The sequence below is a fragment of the Capra hircus genome, chromosome 2, assembly GCF_001704415.2.
Source record: "Capra hircus breed San Clemente chromosome 2, ASM170441v1, whole genome shotgun sequence".
NCBI classification, from domain to species: Eukaryota; Metazoa; Chordata; class Mammalia; order Artiodactyla; family Bovidae; genus Capra; species Capra hircus.
In genome coordinates this window covers 44237538-44262877 of record NC_030809.1, presented here as the reverse complement: position 1 = coordinate 44262877, position 25340 = coordinate 44237538, and the positions used below count along the sequence as shown (strand labels likewise).

At 39.0% G+C, this 25340-nt stretch overlaps 1 protein-coding gene across 1 annotated transcript in view; it reads right to left on the bottom strand.

Moving 5' to 3' along the window:
* Positions 1-25340, bottom strand: part of RAPH1 (Ras association (RalGDS/AF-6) and pleckstrin homology domains 1) — a 103797-nt gene that overhangs the window by 6758 nt on the left and 71699 nt on the right. The window contains 11 exon segments of the mRNA XM_018060606.1: positions 1-174; positions 177-735; positions 3334-3476; positions 6703-6823; positions 7835-7933; positions 15525-15635; positions 16494-16637; positions 18184-18249; positions 19488-19609; positions 23313-23472; positions 23908-23985. Coding sequence (XP_017916095.1) covers positions 1-174; positions 177-735; positions 3334-3476; positions 6703-6823; positions 7835-7933; positions 15525-15635; positions 16494-16637; positions 18184-18249; positions 19488-19609; positions 23313-23472; positions 23908-23985 — 1777 coding nt within the window.

Genomic DNA, 25340 nt, shown 5'->3' with positions numbered 1-25340 from the left:
CCGGACCCGGAGGAACAGGGGGAGAGGGTGGAACGTGAGACACAGGAAGAACCGGCTGCTTTTTTACTGGGGGGACTGGCGGAGTAGGTGTGGGTGGCAACGATTGTGTCACTGCGGGTGGCACAGTCTTGGTGCTCGCTGAGGGGGGCAAGGTCACAAGGGGCTTGGGGGGGCCTGGGGAGGGAGGGGGGCAGGGACGGGAGGAGGAGGTGGGGGCGCTGGAGGAGCTGTCTGCGTACCATGTTGGATGTGATGAATCTTCAGTGGAGGAGGTGGGGGACTGAACTGTGGCAGGGACGGGGTGCAGGGGGCGGGCTTCAGCTGGGCCATAGCCGAGCCGGGAGTGGGGGGCGGGGGCGGGGGCGGCGGGGGAGGCACCACTCCATTGGGGGGTACCAGAATCTGAGGCTTCACTGACAGTGAGGTCGAGGGCTGCATCCCTGATGCGGGGGGAGGCTTAAACAGGGCTCCCGAATGCTGAGAGGCGTTCTGCAGCCTGGTTATTGTGCTGTACTTGACAAACATTGTGGCTGCGGAGCCCGCAGACGGGGCAGACTGGCTGGGCAGGGGCGGGGGCGGGGGCGGCGGAGGGGGCGGGGGCGGCGGAGGGGGCGGGGGTGGGGGCGGGAGGGGTGGTGAAGGCTGTGAGGCTGTGTAGGGGGTGACTAGCTTGGGCTGTGGGGATAAAGGGGGAATGAGTGAAGTGTAGTGTCGATTCACAGACTCCATTCTGGCCTAAAAGGAGTATAAAAGGGAGGTTGGGAGAGAGAAAACACAACAAAGAAAACAGTTACAGAGGTTAAGATTTGACTGGTAAACTAAAAAGCAAGGAATCAGAGACATGCATGAAAGGGTGCAGCAGCTGGTGATGAAGATGGACAACGGCAGGAAGGCTGAAGCCCCACTCCCCGGGTAACAAGGGCATGGAAAAAATCTGTTTACCTAACAGCCTTCTCGAATGCCTAAACTTCTTAACTACCTGGGGATAATTTCCTGTAGCAAGTCTGTCTGGATGATGCCCTCTGCTTTCTGACCTCTGGTTTTCACACACCCTGCCCCGGGGTGAGCACCAGGGCCTCTGAGCAGGGGACCGCCCCCTGGACTGTGGCAGAGGGAGATGTGATGACCGGAGTTCACCTTTCAGTCCAGGACTGCATCCACATCAAGCAGATGCCATAACTGGGTTTAGGAGAGCTGCTGGAGGGCCTCCTGAAGAATGAGGATGGCTTTTGATGCTAGTGAGCGGTATGAGTATGAGAATGTTCAGCAGGCGTGCACAGTCACACAGCAATGAATGAGCTTGACACACACACTCGTGTTCGTGTGAGACACTTGCATCCAACATGCACAGAAGTCCAGCAATGCAGGTAAAGGGGGGGTATTCTTTACATTTGTTTTACTGGAAAATACATAAAGAAATGCTTCATAAACATTACAGCTAAAGATCGTAAAAATACCATACAGAAAAAGCCAGAAGAAAATGAGAGGAAACTTTGGAAGGCTAAAGGAAATGTATCAAGACACAGGAGCTAGAGTTTGCCAACAACCTACTGACTGGCCCATCTGAGCACCTCTTGGCATGGCCCAAAGGACCACACCCAGTCATTTATTTTATAGAGCTACTCATGCAGGAATGTGGTTCAAGTGCTTCTGAAAGCAGAGGAAGGACTCTCGGCTTAGTGACTCTGGGTATATCATTTGGGCTCTTTGAACAAACTGTGAGGATCCAAATAAACCATCTGTTTCCAATTCTGAATGACATCTAATTAGCACTGGGAATACTTAGGTTAGTAGTCTAGAAGGCTCATGACAGTGCTGAGTTCTAGTGCCCATCAGGTCATTCACATGTTCCTTTAATAACTGCACATCAAAATAAAAGCATTAGTTTGCAAGATCTGGTTACAGGAGTCACCCAGGTTAATGTGCTTCCAAAGAACAGCCCCTGACCTTAACTTGACCCTGTCTTGGCTGCTGCAGGGGTGGAGACCTTAGCTGTGCTGGCCTTCTCATTTGGCACCTGAGACTGTGGTAACAAGGAGAAGAAACATACAGGGGGTCAAGACTCAAGCTCAGTGTCACTGCTGTGCGGCAGAGTTCATGGTCTTTCTGAAGCTATGTGCCACGAGGTACTCTGCTGCTTGATCACAGACCATTTGGACCCTTTGCTTCCCTTGGCCTTTCTCCCAACAGCTGGCTAGTTTCACCATTTAAAATACATGTGGATGACACCATTAAGTTCGGTAAGGTAAAGGACTTTTCTTTAGGCACCTGAATTTTGTAAGCGCAGCTTCTCCACAATATATATGGAATATCAGCACCAGATAGTGCTGTTCCACTCAAACTGATTAAATATGGGAAGGAAAAAAATTCCTTAAAAGTCTGAGCCTCTGGTAAGGGGGTTAAACTGTCATTGTCTTGAGAATTTAGGTTATTAGCACCAATTCTCAAATATTGATTCCTAAGAGAAGGTGTTCCACCCCACATTGGGCTACCTATGACTTCTCTACCCTCCCCAAGTCCAGTTAATCAATCATATATGGAAATAAAGGAATAAATTGAGGGGAAATATCCATTTAACTCTCGCTGAATGTATTGTATAAGTAATTCAGAGAAGAAAAACAAAAATCAAAATGATTCTTGGATGAAAACAGAATGGCCAGACCGGGCAAGCTCCTGGCTCCTTGCCTCGGCGTGTGCCTACGCCGCTGAGAGTGGCAGGGCGGGGCCGCCACGGCCCACAGGACATCAGAGATAGCGCGCTATGGTGAACCAAAGAGCCTCTCTGTTTCTAAGCAGCCTTGCAATAATTATACTTGTCCTTCAGCGTCAATGAACAACCTTCTATGCAAGGCTTGGGGGTCCAATATTTTAAGGGGATTAATGGGAATTTAGTCTTCCACATAAACTGTAAACTGAGAAAAATTGACCCAATGTGCAAAGAAATGCCAAAAAGCATAAAAGAAAAGGAGTCTGAATAAGTTAAGAGCCAATAAAGTAACAACTCTTAGCAGTTTCTCTGGAATAACAGCAAGGCATTGGCACTAGAGGGTGTTGTTGCTCCATCCAAATTAAGAGAGGAAAGGGGGAGATTGTTGTTATTTCTTAAAATTCTGAGCCACTGATAAAACTGCTAGGTGGTGGTGTTTTTTTTGAGATCTTAGATCATCAGAGCCAATTCATAAATATCCATTTCTGAGAAGCAAAGAAAGAATACTGAGATAAGGCCAAGAAAGATTCCTAATGAAGGAATAAAAGAGCACTACGCTCCCCCCCTTACCCCACCTCAGAACACTATAGAGAGGCGTCCCCTCTACCCTGACCTGAGCGCATTACCTTGTTGGACTCTTCCAGCTGCGTGCCTCGCTTCCAGGCCTCAGAGAAGATGGAGCTCACCATGCTCTGGGAACGGACGTGTCCTGCCGGCTGGGTGTCAGACACTCCACTGTCAGACTGATTGGAGTGATTGGACTGAGATTCTGTTTGAAACATTTTCAAAAGTCAGATTAAATAAGTATTATGACAGTATAAATATGTACATTTGTATAAAGCTTTCACTCTAGATTAGACAGGATGCAGAATGGCAAGTTACTTTTACCTGACCCATTTCACACAGACACAGCCCTTGTTTTCCACTAGAAAACCTCTCTCACCCTAGGGCAAATAGGAGATCTCGATTCCTTTTAAACTGCTCATCAGGAGAAACTGATAATTACAACAAAACGTTCGTGTAACATTATTGGTATCCTGACGACCCATCTTGTAAGAACTCCTAGCAAGTAAGAAAATTAATGAACCATGAATAGAAGAGTGGTTTTTTAAAAAACATATCTTCATTACATTTGAGAATTGATCTTTTTACATTGAGAATCAATCTTTTTACATAACCCTGGCTCCAGGCCATCTCAGAGACTTCTCACTTATGAATTCAGATCTATACATGATGATTACTGCTTTTATCCCAGCAATGAACAATACTGAGAATTTGACTGCCAAGTGAGAAGTGTGTCTCCTAGGGTTTCGGGTGTTGGCACCACACTGAAGCAGTTGTGCCACAGGCTGGCTTCCTGAAGGGCACAAAGACATCTTCAAGGGCCCTGGGAATGGCTGAGGATACAGTGGAATCTGACTGACATCTACGGTGAAGGAACTAAAAAGATAATTTCGCTGGACACCAAGTCAGGTGAGGTAACCTTATGGGAGCACCTAGTCCAATGTCTGGCATCTGGTCGGAGAATCAAATGTTAAAGCTAGTCTCGCTTCTCTGTGAGAAGACGATATGATTAGACCGCAGTATTAAATAAGTCCAGCCAAATTAATCAAAATCCTGCAAAGATAATAGCCACAAACTCCTTTAGATAAATTTAAGACAGTATCTTCAGGGTAAAAAATACAGGCAATAAAAAAATAAATAAAATAAATAAATAATATATAGGCAATAGAGGATAAAACCAACTATTTTCTTAATAGTTTAATTTAATATCTGAGTAGAATAGGGTAATCTAGAGTAGATTAAAAGACAGCAACCTTTAAGACAAGAGGCTGGAACATGTAGCTTCTTGAGCTCTCTTCACATGAATGTATATGACTTTGCAATTTACACTTAGAAGTCTTCCTAATACTTAATATATACAGACAGATGACTCTGGAATGGGAAAAGGCACTGTATCACTTCATAAATACCTTTGGAAGCACCCAAATTAAGTGCTGCATACATTTTTTAAATATACATCTTTTTTCTCAATCTTCTTCTTATTCCATTATCTATAACCCCACTTGTGAGTCTTCTTACTTGGCCTTTCCTAATCCACTGCCACAGAGGTTTCTTCCTCCCAATTTAATAAACATTTTATTTTAGAACAGTTATAGATTTACAGAAAAGTTGCAAAGCTAGCACAGAGTCCCTACATACCTAGCACCCAGTTTACCTCATTAACATAACATTCTGGTCCACATGGCACAACTAAGGAACCAATACTCGATATTAGCTAAACTCCAAACTCTATTTGGACTTCACTAGGTTTTCCACAATTTCCATTTTCTGATCAAGGATCTCATCCAGGTTACCACATTACAGATAGCTGTCATGCCACGTGTATGACAGTTTCTCAGACTTTCCTTGTTGTTGATGACCATGACAGTTTTGAGAAATTACTGGTCAGGGTTTCTGAAGCATGCCTCTCAATTTTTATTTGTCTGATGTTTTTTCTTTGAAGTTATGGGATTTAGGGAGGAAGACCAAGAGAGGGAAAATGCCAGTCTCATCACACTGCACCAGGGGTACAAGCTATCAATGACTGATGACACTGGTCAGCTGGCCGAGGTGCTGGCCGGCTCCTTACTGCAAGGTTGTGTGTCCCGCTCTGCTCTTGGGGAGCAAGTCACTTTGCACAGCCCACAGTTAACAAGGGGGGCAGTTTGCCTCTACCTCCTCGAGGGCAGAATATCTGCATAAATCACTTAGAAATCTGTATAGGATATTGGTCTCTTCTTCTCCATTTATTTAATTCAATTATTTATTTGTATCCCCATGGACTGCTGGCTATTTATTTTATAATTTGGAGCAGAGCCCTATACTATGTTATCTTGTTGCTCGAATTTTTCCAGCTTTGGCTACTGAGAGCTCTCGTAGGTTGAGTCCTGTGTCCCTTTTTACAGACTCCCATCCCTGTGTTCTTTTGAGCACGTCAACACACGATGCTCCAGGCTCATCTTATATATTCTCTGCCACAGCCCTAGAATCAGCCACTCACCAGAGCCCTGGCTCTTTTGTTTTAGAAAATAGCATTGAGAAACCAAGGTCGAGGCTTTTGGTATTCTCATTGCTACTGGGCTGTCACTGCTTCTAGCCCTCTAGGTGGACAGAACCAAAGAGTATATGTGTGGAAACCAGCCCATGTGTGACACATTCACAATGCGTTTCTGTGTACTTACTTAGGGATGAGATCTAGTCATACAGTTTCTAAATCAAATAAATATTTCTTAATTATTTCATAATGTAGGCCATTAGAACAAAAAAGTATGCTTTTAGATGATACAGATATCATTTATGGAACTTTTGAAGGGAAAGAAGCCTTTAAGATGTGATCATAGCATCCTTGTTTAAAGGATGTGGGAATCTGAAAATAAGCACCTTTTTAGTATCACTGATTTCCTCTGAAAACCTTAGAAAGTTTGACTTAAACAGCTTCCTTAACTGTTGATACTGAACAAATTCTAGTTGTTTCCACTCCACTGAAATGTCAGGAAACCTGTGGGGATTGAAGGGCAGTTTCATGATGATTCTGAGTACCCTTCTCCATGCAACTTTCTATTCCCAGTTGTGCATCAACACTTGCTTTCAGCAATATGATTTTTAAATAAACTTCGTAACAAAACTCTTGGCTTTACCACTTCATATACTGGTTTTCCATTTCAAAACATTATGGAAACTAGGCCATGATACTGTCTGCTCTAATAATTAAAAAAATAATAGCACATGAGCCTACTGATTAAAATTTAGAAATTATGCACAGCCCTAGTTTTACCACTCTGAGATACCCGGGCCTCCTATCAGTCACTATGCAGACGCCTTCCTGCTGGTGGCAGAGTTCTTAGGCATTCCACCCTACCTGGGATGCTGGAGGAGCTAGATCCTGATTTAATGCTCAGTCACTATACAGACGCCTTCCTGCTGGTGGCAGAGTTCTGGGCATTCCACCCTACCTGGGATGCTGGAAGAGCTAGATCCTGATTTAATGCTGGAGCTGGATAAGGAAGTCCAATCGTAAGCCGATTCTGTCCTCTTCAAAGCTTCCTGATAGTTCACGTAGAGCTGCTTCCCGTACTAAACAGAAGGCAGTAAAGGAGGACATCCGAACTTTACTGGGTATGATATGGGTGTATGGGGTAGGAAAAGGGGATACATTTCTGTTTACTGATTCATAGTTTGTATTAAAATTAATACCCTATAATACTTCAAAAATTCTTTGAATAACAGTAAATTAGAATCTACTCTTATCTGTCCTCATTTTTAGAAAGGCAGCAAGAAGTTAATACTTGATCCTGTTTAGGTTCATTATCAACATAAATATTTTTTCAGTTATTTTTAAAGCAACTTTGATTTTATGTCTATAATAAATTTTATTTTTAGTTACTTAAAAGTGAATAAATATCCTTTCAAGGACTACATATCATCTTTAAGGTGTCCTTAAAAATTTTTTTTAAGACTTTCTTTTTTTTTAGAGCACTTTTAGGTTCACAGCAAAATTGAGAGGAGGGTAGATTTCCCATGTACATTCACAGCATCTCCCATTATTAACATTACCTACTAGAGTAGTACATTTGTTATAATCACTTAGCCCACATGGACACCTGAGGTTTCCTTAGGTTCATTCTTGGTGTTTACATTCTATGGGTCTGGACAAGTATATAAGGACATGTATCTACCACTGTAGTATTGTACAGAGTATAAATATTTTCACTGCCCGAAAAATGTTTCACAATCCACCTATATTCATTTTCCCCCCAACCCCAAGGCAGTTGAATTTTTAAAAAAAAATTCTTTTGTTCAGGCTAAACTCTGCTATATAACAACCATATAGTGCATTCTCCAAAGCCAAAATAAATCACTTTGGTGCTACATAAGCTTTTACCAGCAGTATTATTCCTTGGATGCCAGCTGGTGAAAGTTTATCCCCATCACTGAGAAAAAACACACTTAAAACATGAAACTTAGGCCTGAGAGACTGAGACACTGGCAAAATTATGACTATGAAACAAACAATAATTGTCGTGACAACCAAAACCATATCATTAAATACCCATCATTCCATTATCAGACCAAAAGAAAACCTACCTTTGCAATGCGGATACCATTGACCCACTGGTGCAGGGTCCTCATGTCATCACAGCAAAGGTATTTGATGTACTGAGATTTCTTCTGGATCTGCGGATGCTGTAAGATTAAAGGCAAAACCGAACTAAGTCCCCTGGAGAAACGAGATAAATTCTATCAAAGCTTAAACATATCCTGACAAATTACAGGTCATTGGAATAATGGCCAAATCATTTATACCTCTTAAACATCCATAACGTTGAATAAAATGGTCCTAAGTATTGGTCCTAAGTAAATGGTCCTAACAAACAAGGTGCCAACTTGTGTTAAATTTTAGGCCAAGATGTTGAAAGTTAAAAAGAAAAGAAAAATCCTTCCCATCATGGAAAACTCCAAAATACCCCTCTCTACCTTTCAAAGGAACAAAGTCTACCAAGGTGAACAAAGTCAGTGAAATTTTAATCTATAATGGAAGTGAATGAATGAATGAACTGAAATCATGGAATCAGAAAACTCCAAATGAGAGAGTCTTTGGTAAAGCTTCCTGTGCATCTCTGGAGGGGAACACCTGGGCGGAGATGAAGCACAGGACACAGCACCTGAACGGCAATGGCACTCACACCATTGTGCTGCTCCCTGCTGTGGACTGAGCATCACTCTGCAGGCCCCTCCACCGCAGCACGTACTTTTTGATTGAGGCTTGGATGGGAGGTGACTGACTTGACCTTGGCTACAAAATGCAAGTGCAAGAATAGACTCAAAGTATTTTAACTCCACTGAGCCACAACCTCTAGTTCCCTGGGAAGAAAAACCCTAAATCACACTTGGTTCTGGATTTAATGACTATTAATTACTACCTCTCTTTTCAGTGGAGAAATCTTATTTCACCTGGAGAAATACTGAAATTTATGTTCAATTACAAGAGGCTGTATAAATTCTCTAACAAAATGTTTGTTGTGAAAACCCATGAGAGCAATAAAATAAGCAATTTTATAAGTTTTCGATGCAGCAGGAAAATCTGGCCACAAATATAAGTTATGTATATCTGCAGTGTTAAAAATCAATCCCTCTGGTTGCCAAGAGAACTGTAAATCCGTTTATTCCATTCTATTCATTGCTTTATAGAGCTCACCCTCAATGAGAAAACATTTAATATCACAGCCAATTTAGTTACTGAAAGCTGCAGTTGGAATTTTAAACAATTAAGCCGTCAACAGTAACAGGTTAGCAAAACAATACTTAACAGTATTCCCCTGAGAGGACAGGCTCCACAGCCTTCTCTTGGATCGAGTCCCTTGCCCTTACTGTGTGCTCAGTCGCTCAGCTGTGTTTCTTTGTGGTCCCATGGACCGTAGCCCTGCCAGGCTCCTGTGCCCATGGAAGATACTGTGCCCTAGTATTGCCAAGAATACTAGAGTGGGTTGCCATTTCCTATCCCAGGAGATCTTCCTGACCCAGGGATCGAACTTGAGTCATTTGCATCTCCTGCACTGGCAGGTGGATTCTTTTTACCACTAGTGCTATCTGGGAAGCCAAGATCCTTATAAGTCATAATAAACCAGCATAGCAATCTTGCAAGAGCAAAGGACAGGTAGAGGTGTATGTATTTTTCTATAAAAGAAGGATGGGGAATTTTATTTCATTCACTCATTCAAGCAACATTTAATGGGCAAGAACTACCTGCCAGCTGCCTGAAGTAGGTGTTGGGCTACAGTGTGCATAACATAGAAGGGTCCACAGTTCACGAAGAAGATAAAATGAGCTGATTGAAACTATTTTCTTTAGTGTTGCCAACTAGGGCTTAAAGAGCTGTTCTTCATCTCCTGCTTCCCCGAGGCCTCGCCTACAGGGCCGGGTTCCGATATCTGAACCTGGGGCTGCAGGATGGCTCTGAGCCTTTATCGCCACACCCTCTCTTTAGGTGATTTACAAACCATCCTCCCCTGATTCCTTCCATTTCCCAGAAGGCAGTTACCACACATGGGTGCTCAACTGTAGCAGCGGCTTGCCTGAGCGTATGTGTGTGTTCTCATCATTCTGTACAAGGGAGTGTTTTTTATCAATACAACATAGAAAACCAGAGAGATGATCCTCTATCCTCTCCGCCTCTCTCTAACCTGAGAATCCAGATACTACCCTGAAGAGAACTATGATATGACTGAGTATCTGCAGGTAACTTCACTTTAGGACCTCGAGGATTCTTTTTCAACTGCCCCCGAAATAAGGACATTCCTTCTACAGCCTCCATTTTGGTCACCCAGGCTCTGCACCAGTGCCTTAGGAGGTGAGCTGTTGCTCTAGTATATTGTTACTGTATTTAAAGTGGCATTTATCGAGCACTTAGTCTATACCAGGCATTATTAGGCTGAGTAATTCACATGTATTAGCTCATCCCACCCTCACGAACACCCCAAGAGTTACATACAGAAACTGAGGGACAAAAGGGTTAAGATAGCATTCAAAGCTGCTCACCAGTAAGCGAAGGAATCAGTGTTTGACACCATGCTGTCTCATTCCAGGGCCTAGACTGTTAAAGTCACACCACTACTTTATTATGCTTCATTTATGGTAGCTTCCCTGGTAGCTCAGATGGTAAAGTGTCTGCCTGCAATATGGGAGACCCAGGTTCAATCCCTGGGTTGGGAAGATCCCCCAGGGAAGGAAATGGTAACCCACTTGCTTGGCAAATCCCATGGATCAAGGAACCTGATAGGCTATCGTCCATGGGGTCACAAAAGAGATAGCCACGACTGAGCGACTTCACTTTGTACTGCTCGTCTAAATTTGCTGCCTTACTCCTTTTTACCCTACACTATTATTCCACCACTTTAAAATCTCACGAGAGCTAAGAGTGAGTAGAAAGGAGACATTCTTTGCTAAAAACCGGAAGCTCGACATTTAGATTTCTTAAAGACTCCAAAGAGAATACAGGCGTACCTCGTTTTACTGTACTTTCCCTTGGTACACTTTGTAGTTACTGTTTTTTTTAAAAAACAAATTGAAACAACCCTGCCCGGAGCAGGTCTACTGGTGTCATTTTTCCAACAGCATTTCCTCACTTCATGCCTTGGTGTCACATTTGGGTAATTCTTGCAAAATTCCAAACTTCTACATTATTATTATATTTGTTATTGTGATCTGCGATCAGTGATCCTTGCTGTTACTATGACGACCGGCTGAAGGCTCAGATAATGGTTAGCATTTTTAGCAATAAAGCATTTAAAAATTAAGGTATGTACATTGTGTTTTCTTTTTTTTAACAGACATAATGCTATTGCACAATTTAAATATATTCACTGGGAAACCACAAAATACATATAATTTGCTTTATTCCGATATCCACTTTATTACAGTGGTCTGGAACTGCACTCACAGCAACTCTGAGTTAAGACTGTATATAATGAAAATGCTCCACCCCCTCCAAAATGAACAGCTATTAAAAAAGAAAGGTTATCATTTGATTTTTTAAATTATGTTGATTTGGAAAGTTTGCATTCTCTGACAAAAGGCAAAAAAATTGAGAATTAAATAAAAACATTTAAGAACAGAATTAAGAAATTTTGGATTACTATCATGCTACCAGATTATTTTTCTCTATGTATGCCAGAAATTAGAATGAGACAGACAATTCCTAAAATTCTGTAACTAAAAAGTGATGCTCTAAAATCTTGGTCCAAGTGCAAAGAAATGCAATAAATCCATTTATTACTCTGGAAATACATATAGACCTGAAAATCAATTCTCTCAACTAACATGCTAGAAACTAAAAAATAAGACTATAAACTCCACCTTATTACTTCCAGGATTATCATTATAACATCTTTTTATTAACAATAGTGTTTGAGAAGTTCATGCTCATATTCTATCCCTAAATCCTGACCATTTCTTTCCTTCCCATCTAACATATTAAATTACTTTGTCTCACTTCTCAAGGGATGAAAATTTAGTCCTAGCTAAGATGACTCTATTCCAACAATTATTGTGGTATATGTATTTTTAAAACTCGGGTTTCCTTTAAGAACTTAATTATACATGCATATACATGTCTCCCAAGTGGGTACGTCTTTCAGATAATATATCAACATATATCCTGTTTATTTCTATACTGTCAAATTTCATGAATCATCTCTTCCCATCATTATTATTTTCATTATTATCTTTAAAAAACTAATTACCAAATAATGTGTTTCATGAGTTCCTACAAGTATGTACCTACTTCTTGTCTCCTGCACTTCACTGGAAGGATTCAGACTCAGTCATTATAGCCCAGAGCTGATGAAGGGGAGCAGGCCCTTACAAATACTTACATTTGCATTTGTATCAACCCTGTGTGGCAGCATTTTTTGGTTTGTCAAAACTCACATGTTCAAGAATAAAAATACCTACATAGGCAAAAGCTAGTGCAAGTTTATAAGGAAAAAAGACATGTCTTAAATACTAATAGTTGAGTGAAAGTTGCTCAGTCGTGTCTGACTCTTTGCGACCCCATGGACTACACAGTCCATGGAATTCTCCAGGCCAGAATACTTGGCGTGGGTAGCCTTTCCCTTCTCCAGGGGATCTTCCCAATCCAGAGATGGAACCCAGGTCTCCCGCACCGCAGGCAGATTCTTTACCAGCTGAGCCACAAGGGAAGCCCAATAGTTGAGTGGTCTCAGGCAAAATAATCCCTTTAACAGGTTTCCATATGTGGAAAACGGGGACTCTAGATCAGACTTGTCAGATGGATGCATACAGTGTTCCAGGGCAGTACCTTCCACCCTGGTTCTTTAGAAAATGGTGGTCATTATCTTTACTATTATCTACATCCAGTGGTATGTTGTTTTTTTAGTTCAATACATTAAATATTCCTAGGTAGAGAGATAATATAAGTATGGAGACTAGTTTAACCTATTTTACTAGAGGAGTTTCCCTGGTGGCTGGTGGCTCAGATGGTAAAGAATCTGCCTGCAATCCAGGAGACCTGGTTTCAATCCCTGGGTTTGGAAGAGCCCCTGAAGAAGGGAAAGGCTACCCGCTCCAAGTATTCTGGCCTGGAGAATTCCATGGACTATGTAGTACATGGGGTCGCAAAGAGTCGGACACAACTGGGTGACTTTCACTCAACTAGTGAAAGTGGGATTGGTTACCCCCTCCAGTCTTGCCTGGAGAATCCCACGGGCAGAGGGGCTACAGAGGTGGGCTACAGTCCACAGGGGTCGCAGAGAGTTGGACACGACTGAGTGACTTATGACCAACCTAGATAGCATATTAAAAAGTAGAGACATTACTTTGCCAACAAAGGTCTGTCTAGTCAAGGCTATGGTTTTTCCTGTGGTCATGTATGGTTGTCAGAGTTGGACTGTGAAGAAAGCCGGGTGCCAAAGAATTGATGCTTTTGAACTGTGGTGTTGGAGAAGACTCTTGAGAGTCCCTTGGACTGCAAGGAGATCCAACAAGTCCATCCTAAAGGAGATCAGTCCTGGGTGTTCTTTGGAAGGACTGATGCTAAAGCTGAAACTCCAGTACTTTGGCCACCTCATGCGAAGAGTTGACTCATTGGAAAAGACTCTGATGCTGGGAGGGATTGAGGGCAGGAGGAGAAGGGAACGACAGGATGAGATGGCTGGATGGCATCACCGACTCGATGGATATGAGTTTGGGTGAACTCCGGGAGTTGGTGATGGACAGGGAGGCCTGGCGTGCTGTGATTCATGGGGTCGCAAAGAGTCGGCCATGACTGAGCGACTGAACTGAACTGAGCGACTAACACACACACACACACACACACACACACACTCTTTGCGAGAAGCAAATATGAAGCATACAAATCATTATTATAAAAACAAACCAATAAACCCTTGGAACAAAAATATTCTTAACCTAAGAATTCTGTGAGCTGCAAAAAGGCTTAAAATACTAGCCAATGGTCCTGCTTACAACTGGCCCTAACAGACACAGCTGGCTGCCTTCCCCAAGGCTTTCTTCTCTTCCCTACCTCTTTTCTGACTGAGCCCCAGTGTATCTGGATTCACCTCAGAGAGTGAATTCTGACTAATGTAAACCAAAAATGGTGGCTTTGTTCCTTGCCAGTGATTAGTGTAGGAGGGCATGTTACTCTAGGCCAATGACCCTCAAGGAGAGGGCTGTTGGAGGAGATCCTGGGAAATACTTCTTTCCTCTTAAAAAAAAAAAAAGACAAATGGAGGGGGAAAATAGTCCCTCTTCCTCTGCTGGATTTTGCTGGGTCTGAGAATAAGCTGATATGCAGAAGATGGAACAGGGAAAGATGGAATGAACTTGGGTCCTCACTGACAACTCTGAGCCACTTATTGCCTCCGTGCTATGAGACCCCCAAGTAACTTTCATTTATATTTACCTTGTAAGAAATTAAAGCTGAGAAAAAGTCAAATGTAAGAATATGTAACAAATATACATTCCACTACCCAGAGCAGCAAAGGTATCAACACATGTCATGTAACCTCTTAGAAAACTCCATTATATACCTGTGTGAGAATGAGAGTATAAAAGGCAAGTAACATCTTAGCATTATTAGAAGAATAACTTTGATATCATGGGTCCCTTGACAAAGTTCTCAGGGACTGCAGGAGACCCTGAACCTCATTTTGAAAACTGCTGGATTAAGCTACTTTATATTAACTTGGAAAAAAATTATTTGCTACTGTAATTAAATGATAGAGTTTTCTCCAAAAATGATCACTTAATAAAGGGTTACCATTATAAAACATCTAATTTTATCAAAGCAATCAAAACTCTACCCCCAAACCCTAAACACCCACCTTCTCAAACCCAAGTGACAATTCTTAGACAAAAGCAAAGATGATATAAACATGTAGACCTAAGTAGTTACCAAGGGGATCTGGGATGGAGCCAATGAGAAAAAACTTAATCATCCCCATAACTATATTGAACTTTTTAATGCTACCTTTTCATGTTGCAATTTATCAGTAAAATTCAGCAAAAATGTAAGTTCTCAAAAGTTCAAATATGTTAAGTATGAGAAACTCAAAAGTTTGGATAAAGGGGGAAAAAAAAATCACAAAAAACAGGTCATAATACATGCATGGGCTACCAGGGCTACGGTTCAGAAGAAAAGGGAGACAAGAATTATTTCTGGACTGGATGAAAAGCAGTCTACTTTGAACTCTCAGGCACAGCGTCATCTGATGGTTTCTCTGAGTTAGTATAGGAAAAGAACTAAAATACACAAACATCTATGTTCCTCCCTCACTTCATCCCATATGTGGCTCTGATCTAAGTTTTCCTAAAATAAGGCTGCTATTAAATGAAAGTCTCAAATTTATAATCTAATCCATTTTATATATTATGACTCAAAGCTTGTAATTCAGTACCCATTTCCCAGTATCATCACTCTTACCAGGGTCAGCTACCGAACAGCACAGCTTCCTCCCTTCCTCCCCTCTCCCTCCCTCCCTTCCTCTGTCTCTTCATTTACTTTATCGGCTTTGCCTTCTGGCTTGTGGGATCTTAATCCCGATGAGGGATTGAATCTGGGCCCAGCAGTGAAAGTGCCAAGTCCTAACCACTGGACTGCTAAGAAAGTCCCTTAACCATTCCTTTAAAAACCTACACACTATAGAATAAAGCAAAAATAGTATACTCAGTGGAGACCCAAACTATTCTAAGATGTCCAGTAACCTTCTCTACATCTAACGTCAATTAAAATTCCTAAAAAGAGACACACGTTTACCTTGAGCACCAGACAATAGTCTGTAGGAGCTTTGTATTTGTTCCGATAGTCCTGTCCATAGTAGACGTTTACATGATCCAGCTGAAGAAAGCACACCAGGTCCCGAGAGACCTGAGAAGAAAACGCCCAAAAGACTGAATTAACAATAACAAGGTGAACAAGCAAACATCACTGGTAACAGCTTCTGAGAATCAAGCTTTACCAAGTAGAAATTATTGCTGTTTTGTAGAAGACAAGACAGTGAGGTTCTCTATAGATGTTTCTTCCTTAAATCTACCACGCAACAAGAAAGGCAGTCCATTTCACTTACCATCTTCTCATTCATAATGAACACTGACTTACTTGGAAAGGGTGGTATTTTAAAGAGACTTTAAATACAGTATAGTATATCAAATACAATATAGTATTATAATAGAGCTCTCTGGAAAGAACAAGAGATACCAGGCAGTTCAGTGCCTGCTGTGCATGTCTCAAGCACAACAATTCTCAAGTCAGTGTTTCCTCGCCAGTTAAAAAGGGGAGACAACATGTACCTCCCAGGACGGTGGTAAAGACCTGATGAGATGATCCTGTAGAGAGCTTCAACAGTGCTGGCCCCCACTAAGCACAGAAGTGACAGCTACCAACAGAGCCCGCAGCAGAAGTATATTACCTAAGCAAAGCTGAAATGCCTTGTAAGCCCAGAAAGCTATTCTCCCCCAAACAATAAAAAACAAAAATGACTCTGGCAGAAGTTTTAAAAATAATAAAAGCATGGTTTCAAATTCACCAGGAAAACCGAGATGGGCCCAATGAACAAGCAGAAAATAAACATTTTCAGGTTTCCTCTTCCTTATAATAGATCAATAAACAAAGCAATGCTCATGAGTGGAAACAAATCACCACCTGTATCACTGTGTCAGTCTGCTCACTACAGGTTAAAATCAATCAGCATAATGAGGAAGCTTAAAGTCAGCAGAAGGGACGCACCTTTGCTTTTCCTTTAGGGACATAGTAGATACCAGATGCTCGCAAGAGGAAATAACGCTTTTTCCAGGACTTCTTGCCATCATCTTTCAACCAAAGGACTCCCTCAATTTCTGGTACAGTTACAGAACTTCCACAAAAACACTCCTACAATAAGAAGATGGTTGGGAAAGACATGATCCTTGGATTCTCAAACCAAAGTTGTGCCTACCCCTGTGAAATGCATGACACTGTGATTAAACTAAAATACCTTTGTATAAAAACCATGCTGCTAATTTTACCTCAATTAGAACTTTCCAAACATTACATGGCTTTACTTTGGAACAACTATGGCAATCCCTGTGAACTTTTCCCTAAAATTGTTTTTATGAAACCAAGCTGAAACGTCAGCTGAGTTGCACATAACAGCCCTTAAATGCATTTGTAAAAACATAGTTACAGTAAATTTAATGAAAGCGTCAGAACTAACAGAAGCATCAGACTTTATCTGTCTCCAAATTAACGTTTAGATTAGCCACAACTGTGTTAGTGGCTCAGCTGTGTATGACTCTTTGGGACCCCCATGGACTGTAGTCTACCAGGCTCCTCTGTCCATGGGATTCTCCAGACAAGAATACTGGAGTGGGTAGCCATTTCCTTCCCCAAGGGAGGGATCTTTCCAACTCAGGGATCAAACCCAGGTTTCCTGCATTGCAAGCAGATTCTTTACTGTCTGAGCTACAAGAGAAGCCCAAATTTATATTAGCTGCATGCTAAATAGGAATATATTTTAAAAGAAGGCAACATACTAAACAAATGATTGCACTTTCACAATTTAAAAACAATCAGTGCATATGATCTAAAACAAGGCAAGCATTTATTATTTAAATGTTTAATACTAAGTTGAAAGGAATGTAAACAAACTAAAAAGTTTGGATTCTAATGTCTATATTTAGATAAGAATTTTAAAAGTCAATCATGTATTTAGTAAAGGGAAAGTAAAAATCCTCACTAAATTTGAACACATGAATATGAATTAATTTCTCCCCCCAAACACAGAAAAATTAGGAATTATGAAGAGAATTTTTCTTAATTATAACTAGTCTTCCTATGAAAAGCTGAGTGCTGATCTTCATCCCCCAATAGTCTTGTTGCTAAATGTGAATTTTTTCAGATAATTTTCAAACATACTAACATCTTGGACCTTAGTTCTCTAAAATCAGCAAAAGGCAAAAATTCAATTATATTTGGATTTGTTTTATTAATCTTCAAAATAAGGAGATGTATATTTTTAGGAAAATAACCATTATGATTTTTTAAATTAGTTATTTCAGACTAAGGTTTGAACTATTTGGTAAATAACTATATACAAATTCCTCTCTGGGTAAGCAGATAAAAAAACACAATCACACCCTTCACTGACCCAACCTTTTCTCTCACTTGTCACCTTCTAAAAGCTCCTAAGTCCTTTCAACCCACTAGTACACTGTTTGGCAAAATCATAGCTTTTATAAGGTTCTTCAGTGTTCTAACAGTCACAAAGCTGAACTCTCCCCATCAGGCTATGGAAGAAAACAGGCTTCTCTAGTTACAACTGTAATTATCTATTGTAATTATCAATACAGAGCAATGACATTCTGGACTTCAGAAGAGGTGCTTAATATTTTAATATTATAATGTACAAGGAAAGGGGGGTGGGGAGGAAGAGTCATACCTCCAACAGCACTTCTTTGTTTCTATCTGCCATCTCAGCTGTTTCCTTTTTCCCCAGAAGGTAATTCTGGAAAAATGAGTAGATGAATGTTAAAGGACAAATCCACTCTACTATTCTCCTGGCACAGGTACACAGATGATTTCTTCTAGACACATAGCAACTCTGCGTGTATTTCTGCCTATGCAGAGTGAGGCGAACATTCCTTTGAAACCTGTTCCTGCATCTTCACAGAAGTGCTTAATACTGGCCTCCTCCTTACTTTATCCATTTATTTTGAGTTATTCCATAAACCTCCCTCCCCCAAACCCTGAGGAGATACTACATGCAACAGCCAGCAATATGTTTTCATATATCTAATGAAAGCTACACTGACAGGACCTTAAAGGTTTACAAATCATTTAAGTACAACAAGTGGGGCAAATTTGCTTAAAATATGCTGAGCTTAACTGACTCAGATGTAGAAAATTTAATCTATGTTCTGGCTTTTAAAGAAGAAATCCTAAATTCTCTGAGACTACCATGATCTCATTTACTTGACTCAACTAAAATCTGAATTCTAATTATTATCCTTAAGAAATGTTTATTCATAATCATCCATAAAAAATTGTCGGTATTCCTAAATGTGTATTCTTCACTAAAAATATCCAGTAAAGATGTGTCATGATCATGTAGTCTGAAGGATAACTATTCAATAACTTTAACACAGCCACTGTTTTTCCTCATAAATATTTTTTATAGTGGTGTTGTTTTCTTTCACCTATTGATATTTTATAAAATATTTGGGTATTAGGAAGAATTAACACAAACATTTTGGGACAAGCAAAGATACCAAACAAATCAAGGTAACATATAATAGAACGTGGGATTGTTTATAATCAAGGTTACTGGGATTTTCAAAAAAAATTCAGAAAACGAAAATCAAAGTGTTAAATGGATAAATAATAAAAGTAGAGAAACTTAAATATATAAGTGCTTTTCTTTGCTGGATGAGCCTCACTGAATAAAGAGCAGGGTCCAAAATGGCTCTGAATTAGAACAGAAATCTGCTAACCCCCTGGAGGTAATCCTGCTTTCCCTAGGGCTCACCCCATCTGGTTCTGTGGAACTAGCAGCTTCTTTGAGGCCTGACAGCTGGGCCCCAGCAGACTTGCCACCTCGGCACTAGTGAATGCTCCCATGGGGTTTTGCAGCCATAAAGCTCCAACTGGGTGGCTGTCAGTCTTTTAACTCTATTAACTTAGCAGACAGAAAATTATATAATATGAACATTTAAGAATCTTGACCTCTGCAAGCCATAGCCTCACCTGTGGATTTTTGAAAAGTGCGTATTTTTCTATACGCTCCATAAATATAAGCTTGTTTTGGCTATCTCTTGTCCAATTAAGAAGATTTTCAACCAAGTTTTCATGATCTTCAAAGATTCTCTCTGTCCCAAAATAAAACACCAGTATTTTGTTAGTATTTGTCAGAACTGCATAAAAGACAGGAAACCTTGCGAAGTATTTCACAGCAAAATCAAAGAATCTAAACTGACACCCTTAGAGACTATCTGGTATTTCCTGTATTTTCAAATAAGGAAACATGCCCTCAAGGTGTTAAGTGACTTTAGCAAGGTCACACAGCTGCTACAAGGAAGGATCAGGACTAGAATCTAGATTGCCTGACTTCAAGGTCTTCTTTGGCCTTCAGCCTTTTACTATCCCGCCCTTAAACACAATCTGTTAGTCGCATTTCATAAATTCTGGTATTGAGTGCTTCCAACACTATTTATTCCTTGTCATTCAAAAATTTCCAAGATGATTTCCTCTTTGGTCTATAAATTGTTTAATTTTAAACATAGATATATTTTCTAATTTCCAAATTAGGAATCAAAGAACATGTCCTATAGTCTGAACATATGTTCAAAGAACATATTCTAGAGATACTGATTTTTGTTTTGAAATTTCTAGAGAGCTGCTCATGACCTCATACTGGAATCAATTTTTGGAAACATTACACTTCTGCCTGTAAAAAAATGTATATTTCCCTGTTATTAGTGCTCTAAATATATCTATATTCATTTTTGTCTGCTTGATTATATTGATCATCGCAAAGATTCTTAGGTGAAAAGTTTCTACCGTGAAGGCAGACTTGTGCATTTCTCCTGGTAGTTCCGTCAACTTTTGCTTTATGTAATTTAATGCCATTATTAGATAAAATTTAGAATGATTTTATCTTCCTGATGACGTATGGTTCTCCTTATCTCTAGTAATGTATGTTGCTTAAAGTCTATTTTGTCTGATATTAACATAGTTAACATTATCTTTCTTTTGGTTAGTGTCTTTCCACATTCCTTTTACTTTCAAGCTTTCTGTGTCTTTAGGAAAAAGGTCTTTTGTAAATAGTGAACAACTGCATTTTGTTTATTCATCCTTCCTAATAATCTCTGTTGTTTAAATGAATGATTTACATTTGTCACAGCTTATTTTACCATCTTATTTGGGGTTCTTAGTTTTCTTTTATTCATTCAACAAGTAATAAATAACTACATATTCTATTTGTATCGCTGTGCTGCATATGATTAAATGATAGTTATGAATCTTAAACCTACAGTCATGGAAATATTCTACAAACTAGCAGCCAAAAATTTTCTGGGTATGGTGATGCCACATCTGTGAACTTGAACCTTTCTAATTCTTCAAGAATAGTTATAATAAGTATTATTAGAATATGTGCCTATACCTGTTAATAAACTTCTAACTGATGGTTTGGTTTGGGGGTTTGTGTTTGTGCATTCTAAGAGAAGAAGGTTAATTATCAAATTTTTATTGCTCTAGAAACTGCTATAAAATATTTAAAGATATAACAGTCAGTAAAAGCAATGCAAATATATTTTATAAACAAAATGGCAAGTTGAAATTGACTATTGACTAAATATAGCCTAATAAAATAATTATTGTGAGGTTTCTATAATCACATATTACAAAAAGAAACCTTTTTAAGGTTTTTAAGAGTCAAAGATGGATTTGTATGGAAATACAAAAAACCTTGAATAGCCAAAGCAATCTTGAGAAAGAAGAATGAAACTGGAGAAATCAACCTATCTGACTTCAGACTATACTGCAAAGCTACAGTCATCAAGACAGTATGATACTGGCACAAAGACAGAAATATAGATCTATGGAACGAAACAGAAAGCCCAGAGATAAATCTACACACCTATGGACACCTTATCTTTGACAAAAGAGGCAAGAAATAAATGGAGAAAAGACAATCTCTTTAACAAGCAGTGCTGGGAAAACTGGTCAACCACTTGTAAAAGAATGAAACTAGAACACTTTCTAACACCATGCACAAAAATAAACTCAAAATGGATTAAAGATCTAAATGTAAGACCACAAACTATAAAACTCCTAGAGGAAAACATAGGCAAAACACTCTGACATAAACCACAGCAGGATCCTCTATGACCCACCTCCCAGAATACTGGAAATAAAAGCAAAAATCAACAAATGGGACCTAATTAAACTTAAAAGCTTTTGCACAATGAAGGAAACTATAAGCAAGGTGAAAAGACAGCCTTCAGAATGGGAGAAAATAATAGCAAATGAAGCAACTGACAAACAACTAATCTCAAAAATATACAAGCAGCTCCTGCAGCTCAATTCCAGAAAAATACACGACCCAATCAAAAAATGGGCCAAAGAACTAAACAGACATTTCTCCAAAGAAGACATACAGATGGCTAACAAGCACATGAAAAGATGCTCAACATCACCCATTATTAGAGAAATGCAAATCAAAACCACAATGAGGTACCATCTCACCCCGGTCAGAATGGCTGCTAGCAAAAAGTCTACAAACAATAAATGCTGGAGAGGGTGTGGAGAAAAGGGAACCCTCCTACACTGTTGGTGGGAATGCAAACTAGTACAGCCACTATGGAGAACAGTGTGGAGATTCCTTAAAAAACTGGAAAGAGAACTGTCATACAACCCAGCAATCCCACTGCTGGACATACACACTGAGGAAACCAGAGTTGAAAGAGACACATGTACCCCACTGTTCATCACAACACTGTTTACAATAGCCAGGACACGGAAGGAACCTAGATGTCCATCGGCAGACGAATGGATAAGAAAGCTGTGGTACATACACCCAATGGAATATTACTCAGCTATTAAAAAGAATGCATCTGAATCAGTTCTAATGAGGTGGATGAAACTGGACCCTATTATACAGAGTACAGTAAGTCAGAAAGAAAAACACCAATACAGTATATTAACACATATATATGGAATTTAGAAAGATGATAATGATGACCCTATATGCAAGACAGCAAAAGAGACACAGATGTAAAGAACAGACTTTTGGACTCTGTGGAAGAAGGCGAGGGTGGGATGATTTGAAAGAATAGCATTGAAACATGTATATTATCATAAGTGAAATAGATCGCCAGTCCAGGTTCGATGCATGAGACAGGGTGCTCTGGGCTGGTGCACTGGGATGACCCAGAGGGATGGGATGGGAGAGATGTGGAAGGAGGGGTACATGATGCGGAACACATGTACATCCACGGCTGATTCATGTCAATAGCAAAAACCACTACAATATTGTAAAGTAATTAGCCTCTAATTAAAGTAAACAAATTAATTTTAAAAAAAAGTCAAAGATGGTATCAAAAAAATGAGGAATTTTCAAAGTTGAAAAACACCATAACAAACTACAAAACATAGGAAACTAAGACTTTGTACATCTAGCTAAAAATAAGATGTGCTTTATGTTTCCCCTGAAAGTCAAATGTTGTTATCAAGGCTTCAGTACAAATGTGAATAAATGTGATGGCTTTTAGTAATGTGTCTAATATATGCAGTTCTTAATAATATCTGAAGGGAAAAAATATTTTGTTATCTTAAAAAAAGAACAACTTTGTTTGGTCATAAGAAAATCTAAAATGAACTGGAAATGATACTGTACTCAAAGAAATCTCAAAATATATGGGGGAAGAATAGGGGAAAGATAAATGTAAAAAAGCCAGGGTTATACTATAGGAAAAAATATTAAAATGTCTCTAGTTGCTTTTATCAACATGAAAACAGCTGAAATTACACAGAAATTTTAAAAATAATTATAGCAATGATATTACTAACCCATCTGTAACTCAGAGATGGTTTCCACCAGAGACCAGTCTAAACTATAACCGCAGTGGGATTTGTCCATCAGGTTATCCAGCACTTGTCTCACTGTCTGCCTCTCATCCACCATCATTGTTTTAGAACTATCATCAGACATGTGGACTCTAATCACCAGCTGTTAAGAGGAAAAAGGAAAATTAAATACAAACTGAAAAACAGGCATTCTAAAAACTTCCAATATTGAATAATAATCTGAACGATGTCCTTAGCTAAATATAAGTTAAAACACAAATAATGACTTTATTATGTAAGAATATTCTAAAATTAAGTATTCAATAACTAAACAAATTTAATGCTTTTTTAAAAATTAAAATAACATATGATTATAATAAAGCTATTTTGTTTTACTCTTTTAGAATTTAGAACCAGAAAAGTTATTTCTTTTATAATGTATTTTATTTACCAACAAATACATATGGAAATGTATCTAGAAAGAAATACCCTGCTATAGCTTGCTGCATCTTACAGTTATATTATATAAACAAGGCAATTCTTTATAAATCCATAAAATGAATAAAAATCCCAAACCAAGAAAAAGCCGAAATATCACCTTTTTCACTTGTGCCTCTTTAATTTTCTCTAGGGCAACTCTGATCTTCTCAGCTTTCAATTTTGCTGCCTGTTCTTCCTGTGGACACAAAGCACTTCAGATAAACTAATGCTAAAATAATGAGAATTTTTTGAGAAGTCTTTTTATCCTTAAGAACACTGTTAACACTGAATTTCAGTAAGAATATAACTTCACACACTTAATATGGAGCACATTTTAGAAATAACCAGGTTCACAAAGAGAGTAGACATATTATTAAAAAATTTTTTTAAGATCCACACTTCAAGATTTCTTATATTAAGACTACATTTTCATATTCTAGGGCTGTGGTAAATTAATTTAATTTTAATTTAATCCAACAGTTTTATTCTTGACTGTCAATCTGAAACAGACAAATTTCAGGTTTCAAGATAGGGAAAACGAGCCTATCTGTGGGCCTGCCAGTGACTCTGAATTTATACCCCCCTCGAAACTATGGGCAATCTTTTGCATATCAACATTGTGTCCTGTTGTACTGAAAACGTATCATCATCATAAAAACAGAAGAAAAAAAAAAAAACCCAGCATCAATTCATCTCTCTGCAACCATATAAAAACAATCATAATAAAAACATAGGTATATTCTCATTAATACATAAATATGAACAAAGGAGGGTGCATTTAATTCTAAGTTTTACTCTGCTTTGGAACAATCACACAATATAATCAATGTCTCATGTCACTAAATTCAATTTGGTTTTTAATTCACACTATTTAAAATACTAAATGTAATTTTCCAAATATTTAACTTATAGTAATTTCTGCTTCATAAATTTAAATGAATAGCAATAAAATAAAACTATACTTAAATAAAATAAAACATTTGCCTATTTTCTCCTAGAATAACATACTGTACTGTAATACCTTGTACTTACTTGTACTTTCCAGCAAGAGGCCATAGTACATTGCAGCATTAATCTCCAGTTGAAAGAAACTCATGAAAGTAAACCTTTGCTTATAATAAAGAATTACTTTTTAATTCTAAGCTCTTGGTTGCTCTAGAAAATATCTAAAATATCTAAGAAAATATAAAATACCATATTATATATTCCTTTACTTAACATGACTTTAAAAAAGAAGAGAGAAACCTATTTACATCAACTAGACTAATTTATCTGCTCTAGATTGTGACTAATAATCACAACCCATGTGTTATTCTTCATTAAAAAACTGAAGTTTTCAGGGCAAAAAAACAAGTTAACTCAATTCATTTAACAGATTATTCCCTGTTCTCTTAAATTCTGTTGGCTTTCTTATTTTTGATCTGCTTCTCTTCTCGTTTCATACTCATTTCAAGGCCAATGTCTCCCTCATTTCAAGCTTAGTACTTACTACTCTGCAGAACAGAGAAGAAAACAGTTAGGGAAGACAGTGGACTTGTTTGCCAGAAATCT